The 12766-nt window shown below is 34.6% G+C and overlaps 3 protein-coding genes across 3 annotated transcripts; 1 reads left to right on the forward strand and 2 right to left on the reverse strand.

The window, feature by feature from the left end:
- Positions 1-193: 193 nt before the first annotated feature.
- Positions 194-5166, forward strand: LOTGIDRAFT_230702 (hypothetical protein; the record flags this gene model as incomplete). The annotated part of the gene is made up of 8 exons (XM_009049818.1): positions 194-564; positions 1053-1159; positions 1383-1513; positions 2270-2403; positions 2911-3008; positions 3371-3511; positions 4180-4342; positions 4911-5166. The coding sequence occupies exons 1-8, from the start codon at positions 221-223 to the stop codon at positions 5164-5166; spliced, it is 1374 nt and encodes a 457-aa protein (XP_009048066.1). The 5' UTR covers positions 194-220.
- A 1648-nt stretch (positions 5167-6814) lies between these two features.
- LOTGIDRAFT_83439 (hypothetical protein) lies at positions 6815-9129 on the reverse strand (the record flags this gene model as incomplete). The annotated part of the gene is made up of 4 exons (XM_009049819.1): positions 6815-7057; positions 7342-7528; positions 7900-8309; positions 9013-9129. Coding segments are annotated over 4 exons (957 nt in total), but the record flags the coding sequence as incomplete, so codon positions are not given.
- A 2355-nt stretch (positions 9130-11484) lies between these two features.
- LOTGIDRAFT_111634 (hypothetical protein) lies at positions 11485-12208 on the reverse strand (the record flags this gene model as incomplete). Its single annotated transcript, XM_009049820.1, is given in 3 exon segments — positions 11485-11683; positions 11957-12069; positions 12089-12208. Coding segments are annotated over 3 exon segments (432 nt in total), but the record flags the coding sequence as incomplete, so codon positions are not given.
- Positions 12209-12766: the final 558 nt, after the last annotated feature.

The following is a 12766-nucleotide window of genomic DNA, read 5'->3' on the forward strand; positions in this document are numbered from 1 at the left end:
TCTCAATGGACAAAAAAGTTAAATTGTTACTAAATATTGTTATAAAAAAATAGAGTGGTGCTTTTGTCTTGGTTGTGAATAAAAATCTTTTATCTCATTTTAACATATTTGTCCTGTTGGACACATTATCACCGAGTTACCCTACAGGCCATGTCACGTGACGAGAAAATCATGTGACTTTGCATTGTTTACATAGGATTTCGCTGGTCAGTTTAGAATCATGAAGTGGGATGTCTTCAATATCTGTTTATTTTTATTGTCACTATGCAACGCTGTTAGGTATGAACCGAACTGGAAATCCATAGACTCTAGACCTCTACCTTCTTGGTACGACCAAGGGAAAATTGGCATATTTATTCACTGGGGAGTCTTTTCTGTGCCAAGTTTTTCAACAGAATGGTTTTGGTGGCAATGGAAAGGAAGTCCCCCAGTTCCAGGAGTAGAAGCTTTTATGAAAGATAATTACAAGCCAGGATTTACTTATGCTGATTTTGCACCAGAATTTACAGCTGAGTTTTATAATCCTAATGAATGGGCTGAATTATTTAATGCTTCTGGAGCACAGTAAGTATATTAAGCTTAATGTAATAGTGCGATCAGAATGACTGAAGTTAAGCCTAAGCCACTGTTCTTTGAGTCTGGTTTACTGTTTTTTTGTTGAGCGTTCAGATGGACATAAAGGTTAAACTATCAGGCAGTTTATAGGTCACAATATCATTACACATGTGCATAATGCGCTAATAAGGGTGGGTATTTATTTTTATGAATTTACATGCAGAGACTCTACATATCTGACTTAATTTTAGTCAGTAGCTGACTAAGCTGACTTAACTTGAGTCATCTGAATGCATTGTTATACGAAGGCCTATTTTTATTATTCCAGACTTGGCTAAGGCATTGCAGCACTTACTTTCTGCTCTTGGCCAGAAACTGTTATGCATTAACACATATATGTATAAATTTGCATTCACAACTAAATATGAAACTTAATACAGCTAAGTAGTTTGTTATTAAAGATTTTGATGATATTCAAATTAAATTTGTGTTTAAAGGTATGTTGTGTTGACAACCAAACATCATGAAGGATTTTGTAATTGGCATACAAATTATTCCTGGAATTGGAACTCAATGAGTACTGGACCTAACAGAGATTTAGTTGGTAAGTCTAACTACAAGCAAGGAATATAATATGGCACACTTGATAGTATATGACATACTTGACTATAATGGTAAAATTGTTGTATGTGATTTGTTCGATTTTTCTTTATATCAGAAATATACCCTTTCATAAATTCAAGTATTAATTGAAATTACTGATTGAAGTAGTTATATACGAACAAATTATTAATTTTTTAATCAATTGAAGATTTGTTTTGTTGTAGGTGATTTAGCCGATGCTATAAGAAAATATACAGATATGCGATTTGGAGTTTATCATTCATTATTTGAATGGTTTAACCCCCTGTATTTACAAGATCAAGCTAATAATTATCAGACCCAAAAATTTGTAGAGGTGAGCTAATATTTATTGTTAATCTTCCAATATAGTCCAATTAAAAAGTCTTGAAATCAACATCAATTTTAAATTTCACTCAAACAGAGTACAGATACATCACCTGGTAGCATGATTATAAGATAGAATCCCTGTATAATTCTATAAATCCATAAAGGTTATTATTGAAAGAGTCTGCTGAGCACGTTCCAAATATTCAGATGTCCTGAGGCATTTTTACGCTGCTAAATTTTCGCTGTTAAATATGATTACTAAAGCTGAAGTTGTCAGAGTTAAAACGCTTCAGAATTGATTTGCTCAATTACCTATATTCAATTAGGTACTAGGATAAATGCGTCTATCATCAAAATTGATATTTTCAATTTGATAAGGATAAATAGTTCACAGAATCAAATCACGTTAAGTTAGGATAAAAACCCCTTTGATTACCTAGATACTTTTTCGCCTAATAAAAGCAGACTCTTTACAGCTCAGAGAGTTTTTTTCAAACTCAACATTTTGTTCTATTGCCACACTTTCAAAAATAAACTAGTGTCAAACTCAAATTGAAGCTGTAGGACAAGTGTATTATAAGAGGTAGAATTCATTTCAATTACAGTTTTCACAGATATTTTCTTTATTAATGACTGAATTATACTCTAAGAAAACTCAAAATTTAAACAGACAATCAACAATTTGCCATCAACAAATTCAAAAATTCTGCTATAGAAATAATTATGGTTTAACCGACATTTTTGTGATATTATGATATTACAGAGTAAAACACTACCAGAACTGTATGAATTAGTCAATACCTATAAACCTGATTTAATTTGGTCTGATGGAGATTGGATGGTCTCCTCTGATTATTGGAATGCTACACAATTTCTAGCTTGGCTTTATAATGATAGGTAAGCATTCTTCAGCTTTAAGTTTAAATTTCAATATTACTATGATCACCAGCTGGATAGTCATAGAAAGACTGTCAAGTCTAATTATGTAGCTTGAAATATTACCTGGTGAAATCATTTGCTTTAGTATTTTTTTTTAAATGACTGATTTCCAGGATTTCAGTTGCAGCGCCAACCTCTCGAAATTGGGGGTGCAAATAGACATAAAATTAATAAGTGATGTTTGGAAGCACATGTGCAAAAGCATCGAACTGAGAAATTTTCTTAGAATATGCCCTCGGACACATTTTGGGGTAAAACATAATATTTTGATATTTGTTAGAAAGAAAGTCGGTGTACAAGCCATTTTTCTTGGGGGGGGGGGGGGGGGGGGGGCAATGTACCCCCTATACTCGAGGTTGTAGACAAGTTAACTCAGTTTATTGACGAGTTAACTGTCAACAAGGTTACTTGTAGACTTGACTGAACACTTTTTTCTAAACCTTTCTTCTCCAAATATATTTCTAGTCCAGTTAAAGACTATATCATAGTGAATGATAGATGGGGTAATGATTCTAGATGTAAACATGGTGGATTTTTAGATTGTTCTGATAGTTTTGATCCAGGTTTGTAATAGATATTTAAAGTCAAGTTAAAAAAAACAATAATGGAAAACAGATTTGTTAAGCCATGTTCTTGAATTATTACCATAACAATATGACATGTTTCTAGAATAAATTTAATTGTTAATGATCAGTCATGGCTTTAGACATAGATATCAGTCTCCTTTGGACTGTTAAACCATGGCTCCGAAAGTAACTGAGGATTTCCTTTTAATATGGTGAACTAAATAAGTTTTGATGTATGAAATAAGTTAAGTTGTTACAAATAAGTCTTCCCGTCTTCATTAGCCCACATGGTGCAGAAAAGTAGGACGTAAAACTCCATTCATTTCATTTCATTTACAAATAAGTCTTCTTACTATCAGGAACCTTGCAGAAGAGAAAATGGGAGAATTGTATGCATCTAGATAAATATTCCTGGGGATATAGACGTAATATGAAGATAGATGATGTTTTAAGTATGGTAGATTTATTATCAGAAATGATGGAAACAATTAGTTGTGGAGGTAGGATTAGTTCAGAAATAAAATTCTTTACTAAACTATAGGTATAGGGTATTTTATATTTGTCAAATGTTCTAATCTGTAGAGGGGGTAAGATTTGGAGCTAAGACATAGAAGTTGGAAAGTGATACAGTTGGATAGCAATATTTTATCTATGAAGCTAAAGCAGTTGTCAGTCAGTTTTGGTAGCATCAAGATCTAACTCAAAGGGATTCCATGTTTAAGTGAAACATTATGTCCATACAAACTATTTTTTTACACCCACATTATAATGTGGTTTTGGTTTTTATTTTTTGGGTCAATGTCATTATGAAGTTGATTCCTATCGATTTTCCTCATGATCTGATAATTTTTCACTGAAATATTGAATCTGACCTTTTTCACTCTTTTAATTGTGCACCTAGTGCTCATTCTACAGGCTACATCCCTTTATGGATTCTTTTGGGTTTTATTTCGTGGGTCAATGTCATTATGAAGATAATCTTTATCAAATAATGGTTTATATCCACTCCTAGTATGGAAGCATATTGTAGTTCATCTGCCTGTTCACACTTGGCTCACTCTACAGGCTACAAACAATGATTTGAACTTGCAATCAAAGTTGCTGGTGGGCATATGTCACCTTGCTTTGCAAGTCTATCTTTTATATCCTGTAGTAATTTAAATTTCAGGTAATATTTTGATAAATATTGGCCCAACTAAATCAGGGGAAATAATACCAGTATTTCAAGAAAGATTAAGATCTATGGGAGATTGGCTGAAGGTGAATGGTGAAGCTATCTATGGCAGTGTACCATGGTCACATCAGAACGACACTGTAACACGTGGAATATGGTATGTCTCAAGATGAACACATCATCATCTGTACTTTTCATTGTCTTCAGTATATAGATATTATCTACTATCAATCAAACAGGACTTGTTTTTATACTCCCACATGATATGGAGGGACTTATATTGTCGTCACCCATGTCCTTCCATCCGTCCACAATTGGTAGTAAACACATTAGAAGGCACAATTCTTGACTCATTTTGTCCAAACCTGTTATGAATGTTTGAAAATCAGAACAATAGAAAAGTATTTAGTATGAGTTATTGCCCTTGTTCTTGAAATCATCGTAACCACTCAAGAAGATACAATTCTTGATGGATGTTGATGAAATTTGGTGTGAGTGTTTGTAATAACCCAATAATGAACTCTATTTAAAATTAGAAAAATCGAAAAATGATTAGTATGAGTTTTTGCCCATCAGGGGATAAATATATACATGAATACAATCATTCTGTGTCCATATCAAAACAAACTAAATTATGAATTAAATCAGAAGAAACAATAATTATATGTCATCTATAATTATAATATTTATCATTTTTAAACATAAACATGTTAATTTTATTCCAGGTATACATCAAAGAAAGGACCTGAAGGTAGAATAGTCTATGCAAGTATATCAAGCTGGCCAGAGAAAGATCAGCTGTTTCTTGGAGCACCAAAACCAACTGCTTCAACTAAAGTTACCTTGTTAGGATATCCTCAACAATTTGAATTTAAGCCTGGTCCTTCGGGAGGGATCACACTGTCTATACCTGTCATTTCAATATTTGATATGCCTTGTCAATGGGTTTGGATATTTAAAATGGAAGGTTTAAAAAACTAGCTTAACAAAATATTCCTTGATAAATTTTTATACGCCCAGACGTAAGCTGGGCGTATATTGTAATCAGCCCGTCCGTCCGTCCGTTCACATTTGGCTCGTGCTCACTCTACAGGCTACAGTTCTTTATGGATTCTTTTGATTTTTATTTTGTGTGTCAATGTCATTATGAAGATGATCCCTATTGATTTTCGTGATGATCGGATAATTTTTCATCGAAATATCGTGTCTGACTTGACGTTTTTCTCTATTAGCTATATTGTGCAACTCGTGCTCACTCTACAGGCTACAATTTTTTACAGATTCTTTTGATTTTTATTTTGTGTGTCAATGTCATTATGAAGATGATCCCTATTGATTTTCGTGATGATTGGATAATTTTTCACCCAAATATCGTGTCTGACTTGACGTTTTACTCTATTAGCTATATTGTGCAACTCGTGCTCACTCTACAGGCTACAATTCTTTACAGATTCTTTTGATTTTTATTTTGTATGTCTATGTCGTTATGAAGATGATCCCTATTGATTTTCATGACGATCGGATAATTTTTCACCGAAATATCGTGTCTGACCTGATGTTTTACTCTATTAGCTATATTGTGCAACTCGTGCTCACTCTACAGGCTACAATTCTTTACAGATTCTTTTGATTTTTATTTTGTATGTCAATGTCATTATGAAGATGATCCCTAGCGATTTTCGCGATGATCAGATAATATTTCACCGAAATATCGTGTCTGACTTGACGTTTCACTCTATTAGCTATATTGTGCAACCCTGTTGTCACTAGAGACTGTTTAATCATTTCTGACAGCTGCCAGTGGGCGTATGTTACCTTGCCTGGCAAGCTATCTTTGATTATTATATATAGGCGGAATAAGGCTTGGCCAAAGAATAAGAGCCAAAAGAACTAGGCACATCCTTTCTAGTTGGTTATTCATCCAACACCTTATGAGTTTATTTTACTGGTAAATTAAAAACAATAAAACTTTCAAAATTTATTCAAAATCAAAATAGATAAAACTCAAAAGACATTAAAACAAAATATGTAATATTTATGCATCAAGAAAATTTGATTGGAATTAAACCTTATAAATATTAGGATTATTGCTCAATTTACTTTATGTACAAAATAACAAAATGTTCTTAAACTGTTGTCCCTATTATTATACTCCATTAATAATGTTGTTTTTTATACAATATAATATATATTGTATTTTGTTTGTTTGTGCACATTCCTTTTGTTTACAATGATTAAATTTTATAATAAAATATAACAAAATATAATGTATCTAATAATTCATCAGCAATAGTCATGCTCTTGCATATTGATTTCCAAAAAATTTAGCAATGTCATTCTGGTATAAAGGTATAAAGCCTTATTGCGTATATCAGTGACGTCCCTTTGTTGCTTGTATGTAGAGTTCATTTGCATATGTATTTAATATACTTTCTGACACAGATACTCCTTTCTGATAGAAATATTTAGTTGCCTTGGCTATAAACTGAGCAAATATCCATTCTTGTTTCCACCAAGGATCATCTTTTATATATTGTCCGTTAGAATTAAAGAGTTTTGGTGCTGGGCAACCATAATGGTCTACAGTCACATCAGTATATCGAATATCTGTGTGTTTCAGGATATCATGTAATTGATTACACAGAAAACAAGTGAAGGCACCAAATAAACTCCAGTGTTTAGTTCCAGATCCCCATTCTCTCATTTTTAGGAACTCAAGAAGTTTTGGGTTGCTGATTCCATTTTCCTTGTAATCTAAATATTTCTGATATTCATCGTCATTAGTATCGAGTTTGCGAAGTTTCAAACCTATATCTGCTACAGTATTAAAATCCGTGATTAAAATGGCTGACATTTTATCTGGTAAAAGGTCCTGAAATAGCAAATCTGTCATAGCATGTTCTAGCAATAGATTATTCCCTCTGTTGAAATTACAAAATAATCAGGAATTATTCTAAAAGATCAACAAAAATTGATCAATCAGTGTTCAAAACGAGAAAACACAATATAATTGTTATTCTAAAGCTATCGAGCAAACTTTAATCTTCTGGACAACACCATCAATTCTATACCAGGTGAATTCTGCATTTCACATTTAAAATTGGTTAGAATTGCTTTTTTATACCACTCTTGCAGCCCGTGTAATAACCTTCCTACCTTAATCGTTGGTGCTCCAAAAACTATTGGTACAACACCAAGATGAATTGGTCTCCAGAATTTCTCTGTTACATAATCATCACAAACGGCATTTTCAAAGGCAATGGCAAATTTATATCTAGCTATAAATTTGTAAAATTCTTCTGATTCCATTGGTGCCATAGATTTTGTTTTTTGAAATGATAATCTGTAATGATAAGGTAATAAAAAACGTCTTTTGTTTATTAATCAAATCAAAATAATACAACCGCAATATTGCCATTACGTAGTTCTCAGTTCTTACTTGGGCTTAGTTTATTTCTGTGCTAAAGTCTCAGATGGACATTGTGAACGACAGAAACTTACACAGCAATCAGTTTTCCAACGATTGCCAGCAATTAGAGGTACCTTGGAGGATCTGCCTGCACCGGATTTCGTTGACATGAGCTTACAGACGATTATTTCATCCAAGTTGATAGCAGGTTGTCAATTCGTCGAGTGAGTTGCTCAAGGATCATGATTGAGATGTTTGTTGACATGACCCTGTCATGCCCTCTTCTGATTCAGTCAAACACTTACCTTTCAGGCAATATCTTATTATTCACACATTTACCATAACTATCAATAGGAATATATTTTTGTAGCAGAAAAACCAGTTTATCTCTATCAGAGGGTGTATCACAAGAACTCTGTATATAAACTATTGGTGCCAGCCCCAATTTACGATACTCATTCTTTTCTTCTATTGATAACATATATTTCTTATCTAATATATGATTTACTTCTTTTAATCCAAATGTCGGAATCGGATAACTAGATTGTCGTTTGAATGTTGAAGTCAAGTTGAAAAGTCCTAAGGTATCTTGATAAGAAAACAGATAGTGGTTGTTTTTGGGAGACTCTTCGTGAATAAGTGCCCAATAATCCCCTCGTCGTCTGGGTACCGGAAGATCATACGGTTTGAAATTACTTCCATAGAAAGAATACATCTGAAAATAATAATTACCCGAATTTTAAACATATGCAAGCTCAACGTCCAATTACCTAGTACTTTGAGTGAGGGCTACTTCTTCCGTCAGTTTGACGAAGTGACGGATGAAGAAAAATTGATGGAGTAATTTTAAATAAATATTGACCTTTTGCTTAGAACAGACAACTGTCCACAGACAATCTTGTTTCCACTAAGAATTGTAAAGTAAAGCTAGCTCTAAGCTAGCTATGACTATGAGTCAGCTCTGCGGTGTGTTGACACTGGTTCCCGAATAACTTTTAATCTCTATCAAAGAGTCGTACATTTTTTCCAACTCGTGATGTACTAGACTACTATTTAGACCAGTTAAGGTGCGGGCACACGAACGGTCTTGGTCGGAAACTTTTGTCGCAGACTAGAGTCTTGTCAAGAGTTTTACCGACCGGTTGCGGGCACACGAGGAGACAAAAATCTCCAGTCGATCGTTTTCCACCATGTCGATAATCACATGCAGACCATGCGCTTGAAAGGAAAATGTATCTGATTGGAAAACCTGTCCTGTCGTGGAAGCACGGGCACACGCGAGATTTTACTCAAGATTATAATCGGCAACAAAAATCTCCGACCATGACCGCTCGTGTACCGGTATGTAGGTAATCTTATGTTATATACTGTACAGTGTATGCTAAATATTCTATATTGCTTGACAGAAAAATATTCACCATAATGTCCTGTTCACCTTTTCTACTTCTATTATGGCTGACATCACATATATTTTTACCACATTTAGCTCTTCCACCTTTTTCTCCCGATACAGGAGCCCACCGAATTATCAATGGAACCGCACTAGAATTGTTATGTTGAAATTTGCGCCTTTTTTCTGAAAATGGATTTATGAAGTTTTTGCTTATATAATGATTAGTATTTGAAGTTAGCATTGATCCATATTGACCTTAAATTTTATCGTCCGTAATTCTTGTAAATCTTCTCCATAATCTTCCCTGGATTATTCTCGTCTCAACATTTGGCCATGTATTAGAACATCCATTCAAAATCAACACCCTCTTGTTAGTAAATGAAATCATCTGATGCCTGAGGCCTCGTCCGATATCCTGACTAGTCCGATATGATATACTTTATAAAAGCAGATAGGGTCTCCTTCTTACCTCTTTTGAAACTATGGGAATAGAATATACAGAATAAAAACACCGTTATAGATAGTAACAAGAATATTTTATATTTAAAATACCTGAAAAGAGATGATTAACTTGTTATAGTACAAAGAATACAGAATTTTTAACAACAAAAAATGTCGCCGGTGACGAGTTGTTGTTTTACTTGATACCCATATTAAATGACAGGTCGAGAGAGGCATTGTTACATAGGCCTACACCCTACTACCCTAGGTAGACTTCAGTTTTTTCATGTCGATAAAGTGTTTTTCTTAACATCCATACCCCTTAATTTATATCTTGTCGATAAAGTATTCTTCTTGACACATCCGTAACCCTCCTATATACATATATATATATCTTGTCGATAAAGTGTTCTTCTTGACACAACCATTCCACGTGTATTTATATCTTGTTGATAAAGTGTTCTATTTGACAGCCATACCCCCTAAATCTATATCTTCTCAATAAAGTGTTCTTCTTAACATCCATAGCCCTACATTATATCTAGTCGATAAAGTGTTCTATTTGATATCCATTTCCCTTTAATTTATATCTTGCCGATAAAGATATATTCGTCACATCCACACAACTGTTAGTTGATTATAGTATTTATTTTATTCTATTCTATTCTATTCTATTCTATTCTATTCTATTCTATTCTATTCTATTCTATTCTATTCTATTCCTTACCTTTATGACTCAATTGCACATATATTTAGTGTTTAACTCGACACTCAAATTGATGACAAATCATTAAAGTGTTTTAAATGACATCCGAACACCCTCAAATTGAAAACAAGTCAACGTACATGTAGTATTTTACTCGACATGCATACCTCCCTACATTGAAAACAGCACGATACTTTTTACATGGCATGCATACACATGTAAAATGCTAACATGACATCCACACAGCCTTACATTGAAGACATCACAAACCAATACTAGACCTCAACTATGTTGCAGGCGCAATAAGTGACCTCTGATGTGGAAACATGACCACAATTACAATCTTCTAGTATTGAACAAATTGATTGAGTTTTGTAGACCTACTAGTAAGTAAGGTTCAGGCAGTATACAAAAGACAGAAATGAAATGAAGAACATTAGGGGCCTACCTGCGATGGTGAACAAAATTCCAGAAGAGCATTTTACATTTTCCTTGTAGCATTAGTTAGTCTTAGATCTAAATATAAATTCCTCTTTGACCCATATTTTACATTTTGAAATGACTCATTTTACATATTTCTTACTATTGTACTATTGATATACAATGTCTAAAATGTAGCCTAATTTGTAATATAAACAGCTTTACCAGGAAAGCTTACACTGCGTAGCAGAGTGACAAACTTGATCTTAAACCTAATCTGCAGTGCAAGTCAACTTGCAAGTAGGCCTACATGAAATTTGTGTGATGAATCTACTTGAAAATCAGACTACGTCATGTAGGCCTATTATTTCAAGATATATATCTATCACAGAAATCTAATAAAACTTAAATTTTATGAAACATTTATCTAGGAGGGCCGAGGATATTCGCCACCCGGGTGGCAAACCAATTATTCGCCACCCTCATTTATTATTTGCCACCCCTTTTTAAAACTTTAATTTCTCTAGAGACTGACATTATTAGCTGTGAAGGCTTTAGCGTTACATGCATTATAATGTTTTTTTTATGTTCATTAGAATCGCTTATTTGCAATCCCTTTCAGAAAAATGTACGAAAATAACACCTACTAATAATTGATAATCGCTGTCCCATTGGATGGCTATTTATAGTCAACCGGTGTTAAGTCAATTTGGCAACCACTTTTTTGAATCACTTCTATGAAATTAAGTCTCGATATTCATGTCACCTACAAACCTCACGTGGCTCTTCATTTTTTTTGAGGCCCGGAAGCGTTTTTTCTTGACATTTTCCGGCGGATTTAAGGATTTTTTATATAGTGTGTGGGAGATCCCACCCTTTGAAGATTTTTAGAATCGGATTCCCAAAAACGCGAATTCCTGACATTCCCTATTAGTTTAACAAAGCTGGTACAAAAGCTGAGGGTGGTAAAAAAGACCTTAGGGTGGTTAACAAGAATTTTCGGTGGTACACAAGAATTGTGAGTGGTAAACAAGTATTGGGGGTGGTAAACAAGATGTGAGGGTGGTGAACAAGAGCTGGAAGTGGTAAACAAGAACTGTGGGTGGTGACCGGAAAGGAAAGTGGTAAACTAGACCTACAAGTGGTAAACAAAGACCGAGGGTGGTAAACAAAGACCGAGGGTGGTAAACAAGAGCTGAGGGCAGTAAACAAGATTTTTGGGTAGTAAATGGGAGCTGGGTTAATGAATAACAACTAGGGTGGTAAACAGAGCCGAGGGTGGTTAACAAGGACCGAGAGTGGTTAACAACAACAAGAGCTTCGGCTGGTGAACAAGAGCTTAAGGTGGTTAACAAAAGTTGAGGTTGGCAAACAAGAATTGTGAGTGGTAAACTAGACCTACGGGTGGTAAACAACAGCTAGGGTGGTAAAAATAACCCAGGGTGATGAACAATAGCTGAGGGTGGTAACCAAGAGCTCAGGATGGTGAACAACAACTAAGTTGGTGAACAAGAGCTTTGGTGGCAAACAAGACCTGGGGGTGGTGAACAACAGCTATGTTAATGAAACAAGAGCTGTGTGTGGTAAACAAGAATTGTGAGTGGTAAACAAGTATTAAGGGTGGTAAACAAGTATTGAGGGTGGTAAACAACAGCTAGGTTAATGAAACAAGAGCTGAGAGTGGTAAGAAGTATTGAGTGTGTAAACAACAGCTAGATTAATGAAAAACAACTAGGGTGGTAACAAAGAGTTGGGGTGGTAAACAAGAACCGAGGGTGGTAAACAAGAACTGTGGGTGGTGTACAAGAACTGATGGTGTTGAACGACAGTTAGGGTGGTAAACAAGAGCTTAGGGTGTTAAACAAGAACTTAGGGTGGTAAACATCAACTGAACATCAGGTGAACAAGAGCTGTGGGTGGTGAACAGGAGCTGAGGTTGGTGAACATGAATTGAGGGTGGTAACCAAGAGCTGAGGTTGGTGAACAACATTACTTACCACCCGTCAGTTAGGTTTATTGCCGTACGCCTTATTACCATCCTTACACATTACTTACCACCCGTCAGTATGGTTTATTATCGTACGCCTTATTACCATCCGTACGCATTACTCACCACCCGTCAGTATTGTGTATTATCGTACGCCTTATTACCACCCTTACACATTTCTACCACCCGTCAGTATTGTGTATTATCGTACGCCTTATTATACCT

This window comes from Lottia gigantea, assembly GCF_000327385.1.
Source record: "Lottia gigantea unplaced genomic scaffold LOTGIsca_14, whole genome shotgun sequence".
NCBI classification, from domain to species: domain Eukaryota; kingdom Metazoa; phylum Mollusca; class Gastropoda; family Lottiidae; genus Lottia; species Lottia gigantea.